Consider the following 19070-nt stretch of genomic DNA (forward strand, 5'->3'; position numbering starts at 1 on the left):
AGAATCTGGGCTTGGAAAGTGCCAGCCACTCACTAACAATTGATACCTATGTGTCCCTTCTTCTCTTATGCTCACCTTGAAAAAGTCTTTGATACTTACTGTTACCTCACTATGTGTTGCCTTTTAGTGGATCATGTGTGATAAATTACTTTGAAAACAAGAGTGACTGTTAGCTGGACTTAGAAAAATTCAGGTGTTTTGTTTCAAACTTCAAAATATTAGCTTGCTTGCAAACAAAGTGATTTATAAGATTTTCTTTTTGTACATATTGATGTGGGGATTTCTCAGGATTGCTACATAAAGGCCAGATGACAAGCTGCTTCTGTGACTTTCTGCTCTCCATAAATAACAATAGACTTTTTCCTAGACCACTTCAAAAGAATTCTTATTCCTCTATGAGAAATAAATTCAGTTTAGGAAACAAGGTAACATGACACATATTTTTTTAATGAATTGCATTTTTTTGTGATAGTGAGCTCTGTGTTTGAAATTAAACAATTGATGTATAAAAGCTATTTTGTTTAGAAAAATTATATAGCCCTTTATACACCACAAAGCAAAACTGGGTAATTTAAGATATGTTTGGAATAAATCTTACTTGTTTTGTGAAACTGTGGCTGTAAATTTTGTCTGAAGTATTTCTGTTGTATTGAAGTACATGCATGCCTAAACAGCAAACCAACTAAACCTATTAATAATATCTGTTCATCCCATGATATGTCTGAGTTTTAGAGCTTTGATCAGAGAATATTTATAGCAAATATTAAACTTACAACTTATTTTGTATCCTTTCCAGTCCTAGCTTCTTTAAAAGTAGCCTAACATTAAAATGGCTGTTTTGATGTTGAAAAGTGTCACTGAATCTGCAAAGAAAACCTGCAATTTAATCTTGGTGAACATCTTCAGATCCCGAGAAGTCTGATTTTCACTTCCTTTTTCTTAGCTGCATGGTTATTTGCACCTGCACTGTCTTACTCTTAGGTTTGTTTGTTTTTTTTTTTAATTTAGCAAGATATTAAACTTACATATTTAGAAATGCTCATAGAGGCTAATTGTGTCATTTTTCATTTATAAAGTTTTTATTAGTCCGACAACTGAATGGTTGGACTAGTAGTTATGCCTCTGATATCTTGGAAGATTCAACACTGGTTTATATTGAGTAATGTTCAAAAAACCATATTCTTCCTCACCTTTCTACTTTCCTCTGAGATCTGCCATGTTTCTAAAGAGGTGTATGTATTGGTGCTAGAAGACTGCATGGCAATGAAATGTCTCACAGAGCAGGCAGCTTCTCACACTTGATGGAATCATTTTGATTGAATTACTTACCTTCTGACTTTAAATTTATCCAATTGCTCATGACCGATATGATTTCTGCTGGTTTCATCTTGCCTTGTGCAAGTTGTGACAGGTTTTCCTGCTTGAGGAGGTTATGTGGGGTAGCTGGTCCCTGGTGAGCTCTTGGCTCTCACTTTTCCGATTGCTGGGGCGGCTGCCCGCCCTGACGGAAATGCTTGGCGAGAGCCTCTTGTCACCATCCTCTGTGGGCAAGGAAATTGCAAGGTGTGCTGCTCAGAAAATCATTCGACCTAAAAGTCACACTCGTCCCAAGCACAGAATAAAAAATGTGTGGTTAGACTATTAAAACCACTGTCTTGAGTCATAGACCTCTTGAAATCACAGAATCATAGAATGGTAGGAGTTGGAAGGGACCTTTAGAGATCATCTAGTCCAACCCCCCTGCAAAAGAAGGTTCACCTAGATCAGGTCACATCCTTTCAGTTATCTCCTGTATCCCTCCTTCCCATTATCTGCCCTCAGGCTTGAGACCCAGTGAGATAAGAGAGCTAATGCTCTCAAGGACTCTTTATTAACATGGCAATAGTTTATCAGCAGTTAGACACCTGGCTTTGAATGCCAGGTGTTCATTTTCCCTTCTATCCATGGAAATTCAAACCAGTGTTTCCTAACAGTGACCCAATGGCCAGAGCACATACTGAGGCTGCTCACTTACCATTTTGACATACACCATGCAAGTGTGAACAAAAGTCTGCAATTGTTTGGGTCAGGAATAGGAAGCCCTAAATAGTAGCAATATTTTAGCTGAGCCAGCCTGAGCCAGCATTGACTCCAGGATACAAGGAGTGTCTCTACCTACAATTTTTCTATCTATCTAACCCATACCTATGGCATTGAAAACCTTATGGGACATGGACAGAGCTTTGTCCATTTATTGGATTTGCTGGGATTTGCTCATTTTGGCTCAGATATGGGTTTGATATACTGCTGGTTGATTTACTCAAGGTTGGAACAGTTCTGATGGTGTGCAGGAGACGTTTTGGTACCTTGTAGTCTCGTGGATAAAATCCACATTTCTTTATTTTCCCCTTTAGCAGTGGGCAGCATGCCAAGACATCAAGTTTCCAATTCAGTCTGATTTACATGGCAAAAAGAGGCAGCACAGAAAAGGTTAGATTTTTTTTTATTGAAGAGGAAAAAAAAAAAAAATGACCTTTTAATATATCCCAAGATTTGAAGCTGTTGGGTCAAAAAGAAAGTTTTCACTTCTTTTGATCTCCTTAAAAGGAAGGAGTAACTTTAATGCCTGTCTTAGCAACAGGGAGAGGAGAAACATGAAATGCAGAGTAACCTGGATTTCCTGGAGTCACAAGAGTCTCAAAATGATCACCACCTTGACAAAATGAATTCCTAGGTAACAAAAAGTGTTGAATACTAGGAAGTGCTCAGTTTAGGAAGCTGTCAAACTGGAGGTTTACCATATTTAGTCAACTTCTTTGTCTCAATTCCAGTATTCCAGCATTGGCAAAGCATACAGATATACGTAGAGAAACTGTGTTGATTTCTGGTAGTACTGATTATATGCCCCAAATTCTGAGGAAAATAGATATAATTGTTGCTTTCTGTATCCCATAATTGAAGAAAAGTAGTAGTTTAGCAGATGTTTGACCATAAAGAATCAAAGAATTTTTTTTGTATGTGCTTTAAAATATACTTATTTTCCCTTCATGGGTGACCCTGCCCTTTCATTTTAAAGAAGTACTGAGAAGTAGAACCAACCTCAGAATGCAGCTTGTCAAAATATCTCCACAAAAAGGAACAGTTTCCATGTACTTTTTGTTGCAGCAAAACTGAAATAATATAAATATGAAGATGACGTATAGGCAGACTTTTCCCTAGATTTTGTGTCCAAGCCACAGGTTTTTCTGTTTGACTCAACAACATTTGGTCCAGTCTTGCTCTTACAGAAAGTGATGGGAGTTTTGCCACTTAGATAATATGAAAATAGTTTCAGCCTGTTATTTATAAAATAGAGATTATATATGTCTCTAAGCTGTTGAAGGCGTGTGCTGTTTCCATAGACTCAAAGACTTTTTAAGCCAAGGATCCTGCTGAAAGAAGCGGTCTGGCCCCAGTCCTGGCTGATGCATTTTCCCCCAATGTTGACCCTCCTATTTTGTTTCTCAGTGGTGGATTAGGGAATTCAGCTAGGTTAACAAAATGCCAACAAAAAAAGTTAATTTTAATGTGTATCAGAGTATTTACACTTGAGTTGCCAGCATCTTGGATGACCTACTGGGAGAGAAGGAGGGATTTGAGTTTCCCCTTTGATGATGGCTCCTGTTCTGAGAACAGGAGCTGGAGAAAGGCACAGGCATGAGAGCACAGTTCTTGGCAAAGCCCTCCTTCTATCATCACTAGATCTCTCTTTTTCTGTGTCTTAGGAGCTATTAATTCACATTGTGAGACCATGAGGCTCAGTATTGGATTGTTTATTATTACTTAGAACAGTTCTGCTTGTGGTATGATAATTATGCTACTGTTTTTCTTGGAATGAAAAATATGATGTCTGTGAAGGACCTCAAAAGCTATGGTGGTCAATGGCTCAGCATCTGGGCCAAAAGTTAGTGTAGAGGCATTTCAAAGATTTAGAAAGTAGGAGTAGCTGCTGTGTGGCTTTGAGGTGGACATGCTGTCTGGAAAGGACATGGATTGTTGCTTTAATGAATGTTCAAATGAACTGTACAGATTGGCAAAAGCAAAATTTGAGTTTTCAGGTCTTGGCCAGAAAGTACCAAGGCCTTCAGTGTCGCTGAGTTGAGGGTGGTTACCTCGAGAAAGGGAAGCCTAGGGTGATGCTCATGCCTCACTGATGGAGGCAGGATTTTAACGTCATTTTCTGTATCTGTGGGGAATGTACACACAACTGAGTGGCACTGACACTTTCCCTCCCAGGGAATAGCCTGCAGTGGCTGGCATCTTGGCTCCCTAAGGAGGAAATGGTTGCCCTCAATACTCCCTGCATTGGCCACCTGTGTGCTCTGATTTCTGGATCCCATTCTTGGTTGCCTGATTCTCACCAGACATAGCAAGCCTGTGCCCTTGGGAGAACCAGACCTGTTTCCCTGCTCTTTTGACATTCAAGTTTTCGGGCTGGGGGTTGGGTCCAACCCTCTTGCTTCTAGGATCTACTGCTGCACAGTAAGCTGCATATTATTGAAACTAAATCAAATTAGCTCCAGAACTTGCTGGAAATTTTAAGTCATATTTGTTGAAAATGTAACTATTATATAGTGTTTATTTTTCTCTGTGTTCTTCTTAAAGAATGGAGTAATACATTTCATCTCTGTGCTATGCATCAGAGTTGAATAGTCTCATATCCTTTTGGATAACTCTCCTATGTAATTTTAGTTTCATGAAGTAATTCTCTTTACTGTTCCACAGAGTAGGTGAGGTCACATTTTCCAGAAGTATGTTCAGATTTTGTAAAATCTTTCTTCTTGATAAAATCTCTCTTCTGTGTTGTACAGTTTTCCTGAAATATGTAATGTTTTTTCATATTATAATTCTTGGGTCAATGCATATTGATATGTGTTGATAGAGGAAATATGTTTCTAGGTGTAAATTTTCATTACACGCTAAAAATTTTTGAGGGAGAAGAAAGTAAGTGATGACATGAATCTTTCACCTGCTTCAGCTTGATGCCAAACCTTAATTTGATATGATGATTGTAGACCCAAAATTTGGGTTTGTTTTTCTGAATTTTTTTTTACTTATGTGGGGCACTGGGGAAAAGCTGAACTGACTCCTGGAGACACCAGAAAAGAGGCGTGTTATTAAAAGAGGTAAGATAGAAGTTGGGGGGGAAAGCGTTTTCTGGGCTGATTTTAGAGAATATTGAACCTAAATAGCATATAGTGCCATGTTTCTAGTCCTACTCAGCTTTCAAAAATATGTTCACCTGTTATCTCTACTCTGCAAAACCTTATTTTCGTTGACCTGTCCCAACAATTGCCCTTCTCCATCTCCAGATATATATCTGCTTCATATATATGTGTGTGTGTGTATATATATATAACCATAGAATCATAGAATGGTAGGGGTTGGAAGAGACCTTTAGAGATCATCCAGTCCACCCTGCTGTCAAAGCAGATCCACATAGATCAGGTGACACAAGAACACATCCATGTGGGTTTTGAAGGCCTCCAGAGAGGGAGACTCTACACCCCCCCTGGGCAGCCTGTGCCAGGGCTCCCTCATCCTCACAATAAAATAGTTCTTCCTTAGGTTTAAATGGAACTTTTTATGTTCCAGCTTCTTTCCATTAACCCTTGTCCTGTCACTAGATACAATAGAAAAAAAGGATGCCCCAACCTCCTGACACCCACCATTTACATATTTGTAAATATTAATGAGATCCCCCCTCAGTCTCCTCTTTTCTAGACTAAACAGCCCCAGTTGCTGCAAACTTTCCTCATAAGGAAGATACTCCAGTCCCCTGATCATCTCGGTGGCCCTGCACTGGACTCTCTCCAGAAGTTCTCTGTCCCTCTTGTGCTGAGGAGCCCAGAATTAAACACAGGACTCCAGATGAGGCCTCACCAGGGCAGAGGAGAGGGGGAGCAGAACCTCCGTCAATCTGCTGGCCACACTCTTCTTGATGCACCCCAGGATGCCGTTGGCCGCCTTGTACATGAGGGCACATTGCTGGCTCATGGTTAGTTTATCATCAACCAGGACTCCCAGGTCTCTCTCTGCAGAGCTGCTCTCCAGCAGGTCACTCTCCAGCCTCTACTGGTGCATGGGCTTGTTCCTCATGAGGTGCAGAACTCTGCACTTGCCCTTATTGAACCTCATGAGGTTCCTCACTGCCCAACTTCAAGCTGGTAGAGATACCACCAAAATTTGTTGAAGAAGTCAAACTAACAAAATCAAACTATGTTTTTATGAAGAAAATGTTTCTCCTCTTTTTCTTTTCCTTCTTCTTTTTTTCTTTTTTTTTGGTGGTATGGGAATTATTTGGAGAAGATTCTGAAGTCTTCTATTTGAGACTGTAATACATGAAAAGAACTGATATAAAAATAGAACTGATATAAAACTCAACCAGCACTCTTAGATGTCTCTCTGCAGAGGTGCTCTCCAGCAGGTCAATCCCCAGCCTGTACTGGTGCATGGGGTTGTTCCTTCCCAGATGCAGGACTCTGCCCTTGTCCTTGTTGAACCTCATAAGGTTCTTCTCTGACCAACTCTCAAGCCGGTTTAGATCCCGCTGAATGGCAGCACAGCCTTCTGGGGAATCAGCCAGTCCTCCCAGTTTGGTGTCATCAGCCAAGTTGCCTAGGGTACACTCTGTGCCCTCATCCAGGTCATTGATGAAGAGCTTGAATAACATATATATATATATATGTCTCTGACCACTCCGAGGTGCTCAGCTGGTGAGGTTCCATCGCATCTTTGGACCATCTTGAGGGCCTTTGGACTTCCAGTGAGGTTCATCTCAGACTTCTGACCTAATTTGTATAGTCTTTGGTTACCTGGGCCATCTCATGATGGGAGTCTCCACTGGGGACCTCCCTAGGCCACCCCAAGTAAATCTCTCTTGCCGACCACTGCCAGGACTTCCCTTCCCTTGCCTTGCTTGCTTTCTTTGCTTTGCTTCACTAAGCTTTGCTATGCTCTGTGGGCTTTTTTTTTTACTTAATTTCCTTCTCTTCTCGTTTCCCTTTATCTTCCTCTTTTCATACTGCTTCTTTTTTTCTCTGTGTTTTTTTAATATATATATATATTAAAAAATCAATAGTCTATATAACATATATAAATATTCTATACACACACACACACACCCACACACACACCCCCACCTCGATTCCTTATTGTATGCTTTATCCTCTTAGATCCTCATCCAGAAGCATTGATCCTAGAACATGCTTCAGTCTGTGCAGGGTGATGTATCACCCAGGGTCCAATAGTGTCATTTTTACAGGAGAACTGCACATCTCAGTTGCTATGTGATAACTTTGTATGTGCAATGTTTTCCTGTGGCCTACGCAAAAAAAACCTCTAGATTCTCTGTAACTCTGTGAAAAAAGCTACCTTGCAAATAGGCACAACACGGTGCATGTTTCAGAAAGGAGCAGGGGCATGATACTTTTATCCTGGGGAGATGGTCAAGTCTCAAAGACAACTGGATTAGCCAGGCTGAAGTCAGAAGAGTTTGAGAATGCCACCAACATGTGTCTGGAGTTGGCACGGGATACAGTATACTTTGACATAGGACACAGTATACTTTGATGTGGCAGATTGCAGGCTAAACTAGCTTTGTGGGAGAGCTGAGGTGGAAATGGAGAAATCTAAGAAGTAGTGGCCATCCAGCAGGTAAAAAATGAGGGTGGTCTGATGTTGCTGGTCTGCAAGGCAGGGCTGTGTTCATCAGATAGGTTTCATACGCTGCTCTTGTAGTATGTTGCTGCTCCTACTGTCTTCTTCCTACTGTGAAAAGGTGTTTTGATTTCCTAGCTCATGATCTGATGAATGAAGAGGTAGCATTCTATGTCCTCCTGGCTCTCATGACTGCAGAGGCCAGGAGGCATTTCAGATATGTTATTCCCCAGTTTCAAAATCTCCACCAGTACCAGAACAATTGGATGTGTTGTTGACTTTCTGTGTTGATATTTCAGGTAGTATTTTATGATCAGGATGCAAAAATTTTAAATATGTGACACATAGAGAAGTTTATCAGAGATTTAGTTGTATTTTCCAGATTTGCTGTGTCTAGACCTAAACTCCCCATATTTTAATTATTATAAGCTAAAATTGCCTTTCTCATCAGATTGTTTATTTGACATTGGCAGCTTCAGTGCATGCAGATCAGCAGCACTGCCATTCCATAGGGCAGTTTGCACTAGAAATCATAATTTTTATGTTAACACAGTGTGAAGTAAATGAAATTTGGAAGGTACATAAGGGTGAGTTGTTCACTTACTATTACTGGAAAAAAAATATTGTCATATTAATGATGGCTGCATTTGGCTTTGTAACTGGATCTCCAAGGGACTGTCACTGTTAATTAGATGACAAAAATGAGACTCAGGGAAAAAAGTAGAGATTAAGGCCATAATTGAGTAATGAGGAAATTAGTATCCAGTAAAATTAAACAGTATGCAAATGATATGTCTTTCTGGCTTTGTCATCTTTTAGTACAGCAATTGATTGCAATAAGTTGAGTGTTTCTAGAATAATAATAAATAAAAACCAAACCAATAGAGACTAGCTTCACAAATCTCAGGAATGTCCTGACATGGTCAAGAACAACAACAATATTCTGTATGAAGTTTCCTTGATGAGATTAATACCAATTCATCAGTTTTAAAAGTCTGATAATATGGTGAATTTTCTGTTTTTTTTGTTTCTCTTCCCTGTAACTTGTTACTAACACAGACAGAAGTATAGCTTCAGATACCAAAATGGCTTAAATATTTGCTGCATTTTATCTTGGGAAGAATAAGTTATCTCATGAGGAATTCCCTTTGAACTAATCTACTTCTGGCATGATTGCTGGCAGGTAAGAAGGTGCTAGGAGGTGACTCTTGACAGAATTCTTCATGCTAAGAGTCAGACTTCTGATATATGGCAATGTTGCAGACAGCTGGCTTACAAGTGCTGATTTACAGGTGCTTATATATGTATATATAAATGGAAGTGGACTTTCTGTAGTTGATAAAGAGTAACTGTAATCAGTGTTGTCTTTGTCCTTCCTGTGACAGACTTTAGACTTTGCTAATGTGTGCCATGCCATTAATTTCAACTGGCAGCATGATCATCAAAGTTGTGGTATATCCAAGTATTTAGATAAAAAAAGATATGTTTCTATGTACAGAGGTTTTTGTAGTATATAATTTTGTTGGTAGTTGAAGTTTGTCCAATTGTTCTCACCATTAACACACTTCTTGTACCTTAATAATTGTCAGAAATGGAAGGGTACCATTTACTGTTTAATATGAGAAATGAGAGGAAAACCACAGTACTAAATATCTTCTTCTGCTCACTGACCCAACACAACAGTATGTGTAATGTTCTGTAGGGCAAGAAAAAGTAATCTTCAGCTTCATACCTTTTGACAAGTTTATCATTTTCATAATTCTGTCTTCTTCATGCCTTTTACTTCGCTAATTCCTCAAATGCTCTGTATTAATATTTTGGACCATGTGGGTTATATCTTTATATCTTGCTTAAATAAGCAGGTAATATGGCTCCCTCATTACATGGATTTTCAATGACACATAGCCAAGCTCTGGATCAGAAAACAATAGGAGTACGAAAGAGACAGAGCAGCTTTCCACATGGGAAGCAGAGCCACCAGACACTGAATTGGCAGGAGATGCTAGGGATAGAGTTTTGTTAATTTGCTTAAGGGCCCAGTAAAAGTGAAGCATTTCCCATTTTTAAAAAGGATATCTCATTCCCATAAAAGTGACAAACTGCTGGTTTTTTTAATTTCATTTCTCCCTTAAGAAGAGCAGTCTTTGGGCAGTTTGTACCAGTGTCCATGTATTTATTTAAGATAAAAATTGATTTTGTCACTTTAATAGATGAGACTGATATGTTGTAAAATGGGACTAAAATGCAAATGAGTTGTTAAATTAGAAGTTACACTAGGGTGTTTGACTTTGTTACAGAAAGCACTGTAATGGATGCTTTAGGTGTACTGTGATGCCATTAAGTTAAGCTTGCAGAGAGAAACTTTGTTTTGGTTTGCAAAACATAGAATCATAGAATGGTAGGGGTTGTAAGGGAGCTTTAGAGATCATCTAGTCCAACCCCCCTGCAGAAGCAGGTTCACCTAGATTAGATCACATAGGAACATGTCCAGATGGGTCTTGAAGACCTCCAAGGAAGGAGACTCCACAACCTCTCTGGGCAGCCTGTGCCAGGGCTCCCTCACCTGAACAGTGAAATAGTTTCTTCTTATGTTTAAGTAGAACTTTTTGTGTTCCAGCTTCATCCCATTACCCCTTGTCCTGTTGATATTTCTTAGGAATTCTGGATAATTACCAGCTGTCTGTAGCCTTCTTTGTAGAGTTGGTGTTTGTTCATTAACATAGTAACAAGAAGAGTTGGACTCCTGGCTTCCCTTGATGAACAGTCACTACTGAAACGTGTGCCTGCTGTACTATCCAAGTAGAGCACTGGGGAGAGCTAGTATGAAATACAGCAGTATCACACTACCAAGACCATGACTTTTCTTGTGGAAAATGAAATTTTACAGATAGCTGGCTTTATTTCCAGTGGCACAGTTCCGTACAACAATGATCCTGTCACTGGGATGCTTCTTAGGTAGGCAGCTGAAGCTGCAGTTCATTAGTAGCAGTTGGAGTCTGTTAGAATGCTCACATGCTTGCCAACAGAAACAGGTAAAAATTGAAGGTGATGCTCTGATTTGGCTCTCTATACCTTTCTGTATGGCTGAGAATCTGAATAGTTACTCAGTTACAATTTTTACACCTCTCATTCTAAGTTAGTTCTGTAGCTAAAACTCACAGACCTTTGTTGTAGCAATAGATGTCTCTCACTCTCTTGGTGCACTCTTAAGAAACCAAAACTTTTTAGTATGAAATAGTTTCTTTAAGGTTTTGAAGTATAGTATAGTTTGATCATAAAGATGCCATAAGCCTGGATACATTAGTACTGGGAGAGATGATTTTCCTATTTTTATATCAGTTCTTTTCATGTATTACAGTCTCAAATAGAAGACTTCAGAATCTTCTCCAAATAATTCCCATACCACCAAAAAAAAAGAAAAAAAGAAGAAGGAAAAGAAAAAGAGGAGAAACATTTTCTTCATAAAAACATAGTTTGATTTTGTTAGTTTGACTTCTTCAACAAATTTTGGTGGTATCTCTACCAGCTTGAAGTTGGGCAGTGAGGAACCTCATGAGGTTCAGTAAGGACAAGCGCAGAGTTCTGCACCTCATGAGGAACAAGCCCATGCACCAGTAGAGGCTGGAGAGTGACCTGCTGGAGAGCAGCTCTGCAGAGAGAGACCTGGGAGTCCTGGTTGATGATAAACTAACCATGAGCCAGCAATGTGCCCTCATGGGCAAGGCGGCCAACGGCATCCTGGGGTGCATCAAGAAGAGTGTGGCCAGCAGATTGACGGAGGTTCTGCTCCCCCTCTCCTCTGCCCTGGTGAGGCCTCATCTGGAGTCCTGTGTTTAATTCTGGGCTCCTCAGCACAAGAGGGACAGAGAACTTCTGGAGAGAGTCCAGTGCAGGGCCACCGAGATGATCAGGGGACTGGAGTATCTTCCTTATGAGGAAAGTTTGCAGCAACTGGGGCTGTTTAGTCTAGAAAAGAGGAGACTGAGGGGGGATCTCATTAATATTTACAAATATGTAAATGGTGGGTGTCAGGAGGTTGGGGCATCCTTTTTTTCTATTGTATCTAGTGACAGGACAAGGGTTAATGGAAAGAAGCTGGAACATAAAAAGTTCCATTTAAACCTAAGGAAGAACTATTTTATTGTGAGGATGAGGGAGCCCTGGCACAGGCTGCCCAGGGAGGGTGTGGAATATTCTTCTCTATCTGTTTTCAAAACCCACATGGATGTGTTCTTCTGTCATCTGGTCTAGATGGACCTGCTTTGGCATGGAGGTTGGACTGGATGATCTCTAAAGGTCCCTTCCAACCCCTGTTATTCTGTGATTCTGTGAAAAATCCATGCTAGGAATTTGTTATCAGTTTTAGTTTTCACTGACCTGTGGCTTTTAGGTGAAATGTACAATACTAAAATTTCAGGCATCTGTTACTTCTATATTTGGAAGAAAAGTATCAGCCTATGTTGTTATGTAGTTTCTGCTTATCTTTGTAATGAATCAACAAAACTGGATTTTAAGCAGTATTCGTTTTAACGAATTGCTTTGTAAATGCTGTGAAATATATTTCCTCAACTAATGTTCTAAAAAGTTAAAAGCATCTCTGTTTTTGGGAAAAACTACTTATCTATACATTCCTTTGTTTTTTTTCAAGGAAGTTAATATTGCATTTTAAAACTACTCCAACCATTAAAAACAAAGAGATGAGTGGGATTACCATATATGAGCAGTTCTGCAGAAGTACCTGCCTGTGTTCTCTGTATCATAACAGGGAAAGATGGGTTCATGGGAAAACTCCCAGAAAGAGATCCAGTAGAACTGTGGGATTCTTCTGAATTGAGTATGAAGATTTGTTTTTTTTTTACTTTACAAGCATATTGCAAAATGTATTGAAACAGCAGAATTCTAATTTCATTTCATTTATGGATTCAATAATTTTATAAATGTCCACCTAAAAATGTGCTTCCAGTTGTCTTATGTTAAGCTAAGTTGTTTAGCAACCTATCAAAACAATTCTGTGAAAAGATTACTATCTTTGTTTATTCATCCCATAGGCAACTTTTGCAAATGTTTTTGTACTAAAAATGACTGCAATAAAGTATTAAAGCACATTCAGTGAACAGAATTCCCCCCATGTATTCTTCTTGCCCTTCAAGTTATGTTTTACTACCAACCTGACAGCGTGGTTTACAGAGCTATGTGTATTTGGCACAGGGTGCTAGTACAGCTATTTAGTACCAATCCCTGATGAAGCATTTCACATAGTCTTCCTTTTCCAGTAAGAAGTTAAATCTGATTTCCTGTGTTCTACTCAGTCCATATTTTTTGTCTATTAAAACTGTCTGTACAAGAGTTACAGGAAGGCCATGCTAAAGCCACTGTAATGCTTTCTTTCAGGAATTACAGCAGAAGTCATAGTGGTAGCTTCTTTTGACGAACTGCACCAAAGAGCTCGGGAGGCCAAGGGGAAGATTGTTGTCTACAATGAGCCTTTCACCAGTTATGGGGAAACTGTGCGATACAGATCACAGGGAGCAGTGGAAGCTGCTAAAGTTGGAGCAGTGGCATCCCTCATTAGATCTGTTGCTTCTTTTTCTATTAATAGGTAAGCATTTTTGTCTTTTCTTCCTGTGACTCACATTTAAGCCTGTAGTTCACATGTCATTTCTGGGCAGGCATTTTTGTTCTAAATGATTTAAACATTACCAATTATGAGGGTGTTTGGTTGTGAAACTATTGGCTCCACAATAGTTCTTTTCCCCTGTGCTTTGTCATTCTTTCAAAATGTTTTCATTTTTAGTTACTGATCCAAATTTTGTAACATATTTGTTTTAAAGAACTTCCTGAATTTTCCAGGCTGCCATAAATATTTGAGATCAACCAAAATCAAATGTCTTTGGTGATAGTGTGTACTAAACTGTCAGAAATAATATGAACTGCTCTTTCTGTATATTTGCCTGGAGTGCAAATATAGTTTTTATTGTATTGGTTGTTTTACTTGCACAGGCTGACTTGAACTAGATGAAGGAACAGTCTGCTTTGATTGTAATTATTTAGAACACTTTAGCAGTAAGGTTTATTATTCTAACCCTGCTTTTTAGATATGTTACCTATTTATCATATGTGTTACATTACTGAAATGAGCTTTTTTAGTTTTCTGAATGGTAGAATGGTTTCATCTGGTGTTTTTTTCCAACTCTGAAATCTTACACTTAAAGTACTCATCTGTTGTGAAAAAGCCTAACTGAGGCATAGAGAATAAATGGGAAAGAGTCCAGCCATAAAGTAAAAGGATTGCAGATACACTTGGTCTTTTAACACAGTGTTTTAAAAATTTTACCCAGTTATCACTGAGCTTAATGCCTGCAGTGAGCTTTGCTGCAATGAAAGTTCTGATTATGCAGGCTCAAACAGAAGAGCTGGACTGAGGACTGCAGATGGGACAGAACCACCTCCCTACTTACCCTTCTGAACACTGAGCTGCATCCTGAACAGGAGTGGCAAGGGCTTTTAAGTGATGTCAGATGCAAAGCACAACTGCTTAAACTGTAGAGCTGTGTTAATGAAACCACTTACGTAAAACAGCATAGAAGACAGACATGCAGTTTACACATGAGATGCTGTGTTTTGTAACTTTTTTTTTGGGAGTACATATTTAGAGGTGTACAGACCTTTTATTCCTCCCCCTAGTTGCCCAGCCACAGTTTGCTCACAGAGGAGTCATCAGCAGTAGCTAACCTAACCCTGAATGTCTACCACACTATAAACTGGAATTGTGTTCTGTTTGGATAATACCAAGGATTCTTTTTGATCTCTGCTCCTGGGTTTTGTTCTTACAGAAATCTAGACCGGTAAGTGGGAAAGGGTGGTGTAGTTTTGGGTCTTGCTTGAAACTGGGAATGGGAAGTGCTTTTGACAAGCACTTGGAAGCACTCTTGATTCCATCGTTTCAGATAGAACATAAGTGGTCACCTCTCAATAGTATGAAAAGTGTGCAGATATCACCATTTGTGATGCTTCAAAAGTCTAAGAAATGCTGTAATTCCAACTAATTCTATTAGATCACGTGCAGAGGACAGCTCTGCTGCTAGTGTAGTTGTTTGATAAGATTTTTGTATGCTTCATATTCCCCTAAAGAAGCTCACATTATATGTTTAAAACGCTTTCTCAGAAATGAAGTACTTTGAGTTCAGATAGTCCAAACTATGGTAGTGTATTTCTTGATACCCAACAAATGTGATGTTTACAATATATTTTCTAATAGTTGTGATTTTAAAATACATTTCATAATCATGAACTGCTAGAATTAGTTTCAAAAAAACTTTTCTAAAAAATCATATGATTTCAAAATAGTGTTATAAGACTAATGTGATCTTTAATCTGTTAATTATCAGAAGATGAAAACATGATCTGTCCTGTCTGTAGTTCTGGTGCCCTGTAGAGGTGCTCATTTGAAAGTAACTCTTTGTATCTTCTGTTTACCAGACTATTTATAGAAATACATTTTAACATGTAATGGAAAATTTAGAGATGAGGAACAGAGGTGGAGACTGAAGGTAGTAAAACCTGTTTATTAGGTCTGGGTACTGACATTACAACGATTTCAGAATTGAATGAAAAGAGAAGAGAAACAGATGCCAAATGCATGTTTGTTTAGAAGTATTGAGTCCTTAATTGAAACTGGGAGCTGGGATGTCATTCCCAAAAGCAATTTCAAAATTAGATTCTGCCAGGAAGCATTTTTTCATGACCTGTACTTTTGTCCTTTCTTCATTTACCTTCACTTAAGGGTTTTTTTTTCTGAGTGTGTGAGGAATTGGTTAATCTATTCCTTCCTGTAACAAGGGAGGTATTCAGGCCCAGTCCATCACTTCTGCCACTCCATGATACCTGAATCTGTTTGTCTTGTTTCCAATAGAAAATAGATATTGCCGTAGGCAGGATGGATGTTCTTATCTCCATGCCTTCTCCTGTGTTTTATTCACCAGTTGTGTTTCCTTGTTTGTCCTACTGATGTGCTGTGCTGGATGGACTCTGTACTGGTTATCGTTTAGCTTGTCAATCAGTGTCTGGGGCACAGTTTGTTCAAGTCACTTGCCTTTTTGATTGACTGATGAGAAACATTGTGTTGCTGCAGTGAGCAGCATGTTAGAAGGGTGAGAGATAATAGGTAAAAACCCGATAAAAGACTTCTAAGTGTTGTGAAAGAAAGTTTTGTATACTTGCAATTTGTATACTGCTGCTTTATCCCTAAAATATATCACCTTTGGTATGATGTTTTTGTGGTTTTTTTCTTTTAGTTGGTTGGTTTTATTTAAGATTTCAGTGTTGCTTATAGTTATTTGCTAGCTCTATTTACAATGAATTAAGCTGTCTGGAACAATAGAAGCCACTTGGTAGTGTGATTTCTAGGTAATCTTTCAATGTATATAATATTGATTGGTTAAAACTAGGTACTTTCTAGTAGATTAGCATCAAGACAAGCCTAACTGACAAGACAGAATTGGTAAGATAAAAACATGAATTAAATCAGTGTTCTTATGCTGGCTATTCCTTGTTCCAGAAATGGCAAGAAGCTGCAAAAATTGTGAAAGGAACCTTTGGCCAGGGATTATGTGGACCCTTTATTTTTCTTTAAGATATTGTAGTATAATTATGGAGTGAATGAAATCTCTTGAGGACTCAAGCTTCCAAACTGAAGGAGGGCATGAAGGGATGAACTTGAATATACTCAGAAAATCTCATTGCTGTGTTTATACTTAGGGGTCTTGACAACTCATCAGTAACTGCAAAAGACTTGAAGGATTTGTTGAGTTTCAGGGAGTGGATTAATTTATTCAGGACAGAAATGGTAAGTGAATAGGAAATTTAGTAACAGAATCTTCCTTGGCCAATGAAGAGATGACAGTAACACAGTTGGTATTATCTTGTTGCACAGCAATTGTCTCACAGCTGTGTCCCCATGTTGTGAGTCGGATAATTCTCTTGCTACTTTATAGGTATCATTTAAGAGTCAGTTTTACTTAGGAGAAAGTCACTGTAATAGGTAGGTAATTCTCCCTTTCCTCCCTTGAAATGGCATGTTTAAGACTGCCTTTTTCCCAGCAACAATTTCCTGAATCACTGGCAATTTTGTGGAAAAAAAACTTTTAAATGTGGATATTTGCAGTCAAGAGTAGCAGAAATATTTTCAATGAACCTTCTCATATAACATGTCTTAATCTAATCATCCAAAAGTAATCCAGGTATTGACTGGTTTTGCTTTACTAGTTTGACTGTGCTGTTATGAATGGTCTTGTACGAGTTAAAATAATACATATATTTACTGTTGTGTACAATGAACTGATGAGTATTTACCAGTTTGTAGTGAATGTTTTTACAGCAAAAATACTCAACTTACAAGGCATCGTTAAAAATGTGATTGTAATAAGCTAGCTTGTAATAAGTTTGCTTCCAAACTATATGTTTTCAGAACATTTTATAGATAAAAGGTATCCTTTAGCTATTGAAATGATCTAGTATTTATCCTATGGTGAGTGCAAAACTGTAAGTAAATCCTTCTGTTCCTCAAGGACCACAGACTAGATAAAGTCCTAACACTGTCTTGTAACAATAACCCCTTTAAGGGCTCTAGAAAGAAGAAAAAAAATGAGTGTTTTTCAAGAACACGAAAAGAAAGTTCCTCAGAATTCTCAGAGATAAATGCCAAGAGCCCAATTACTGTTTTTTTTAAATGCTGCAGAACAATCTCTCCAGTATATAAGAAATCCAACAGGGAACTTATTAGAGGGCCAAAATAGACTAAGGAGTGCTTTGACCCAATCTGGAGACTTGTTAACAAGGACACATACTTGGTCAAGTTCTTCTCTTTTTGGGCTGAATTCAGCATCTTATCTAAAGTAAGTAATTTCCTTTACTTTCTCTACCCTTATTCAGGTTACAAATAGCCAAGACACAATGTCTGCTTGTGAAGCTCTTGTAACTGTAACCAAACCTATGTCTGGATGAAAACTGAGTTAATAGGTGGCATGGTGCAACTCAAGATTTATGACAGAGGAAGCAGGAATAGCCCAAGTGGATGCATGTGACACAACTAAGTGCAGGCGTGCTAGGGCTGGAGTATCATTTTATGTAATGTATGTGAATTTGAAAGCTGATGCTTTTCCTTTACCGTAATTTTCCCTTTTTATAATCTGACTTGATATATTTTCTTCTACCATGTTTAGTCATGTATACCTTTTTGTATACACATTGTAGTCTCAAAGTGTGTTTTCTTTTCCTCTCGCATTTTCCCTTTTATTTGTCACTGCTTTGTAAACAATTAATTGCCTTCTTGATTTTGCTGTCAATGTATGTGAGTTATTATCGTTTTTCAGCTCTCGTGTGCTAGTATGATGATTTCTCACCACATCTCCTCTTCCTAATGCTTGATCTGCTGCCTTTGGTTCCAGATGTGAAACCTGCCTGCTAAGGAGAGCTTCTTCCTCTCCCTAAAACACCATTTTGAAGGACAGTAAGGGCTTATTCACACCAGTAGGAGCAGAGATGCCCCACTTCTGCTTGTTCTGTCAAGTTTTCTGAAATCTGGGATGACACAGTGCTTTTGGTGGGATTTCTTTTACTCTTGTTTTTTTTTACAGCAAAGAATGGCCTTTAAAACTGAAGTTTTATTTTTTAAATACTGTATGCTCTGGTTGTGCCATGGGCCTCAAATGCTCCATTCCCTCCTGTTCTGCTTCTTCTTCCACAATAAATCCCAGCATACTGTCGTGGTTTGGCCCAGCTAGCACAACAGCACCACGACAGTTTCTTGCTCGATGCCCCCATTCACCCCCACCCTCGTTAAGATGGCGGAGGACCCAGTGAAATGGGAGTAAAAAGATAAGCAAGATTGTTGTGGATTGAGACAAGGGCAGGGAGGGCTCACTGCCAATTATGGTTCTGGGCAAAACAGACTCCAGTACTCGACTTAGAGAGGAAAGTAGGAAAGTTTATTCTACAAGAAACAGAACGGAATAAAAGCAAAAAGGGAGTAGGATGATGAGAAAATTACAACCAGCACTTTAAGATCTCCCTCCCCCATCCCTCCTTTCTTCCTGGGCCCAGCTCACTGCTCCCGATATCTCTACCTCCTCCCCCCACAACGGCTCAGGGGGGCAGGGAGTGGGGGATGTGGTCAGTCTCTCACAGATGGGCTCTGCCGCTTCTGTCTTCTCAGATGAGGATGACTCCTGGCATTCTTCCCCTGCTCCAACACGGGGTTCCTCCCCCGGAACACAGTCCTTAACAAACTTCTCTGGTGTGGGTTGTTCCCAGCAGCTGTGGCTTCTGCCGATACAGGGTCCCTTCCTCGGGACACAGTCCTTGGTGAATATCTCTGACGTGGATTCTTCACCGCG

General features: G+C 39.1%; 1 protein-coding gene across 2 annotated transcripts in view; it reads left to right on the plus strand.

Moving 5' to 3' along the window:
• The window catches only part of CPQ (carboxypeptidase Q), a 173617-nt gene that overhangs the window by 24549 nt on the left and 129998 nt on the right, over nt 1-19070 (plus strand). For both annotated transcript variants that reach the window (XM_061995505.1, XM_061995503.1), the window contains exon 3: nt 13069-13276. In XM_061995505.1, coding sequence (XP_061851489.1) covers nt 13069-13276 — 208 coding nt within the window. The remainder of the gene's footprint in view (nt 1-13068; nt 13277-19070) is intronic.

This window comes from Colius striatus, chromosome 4 (genome assembly GCF_028858725.1).
Source record: "Colius striatus isolate bColStr4 chromosome 4, bColStr4.1.hap1, whole genome shotgun sequence".
NCBI classification, from domain to species: Eukaryota; Metazoa; Chordata; class Aves; order Coliiformes; family Coliidae; genus Colius; species Colius striatus.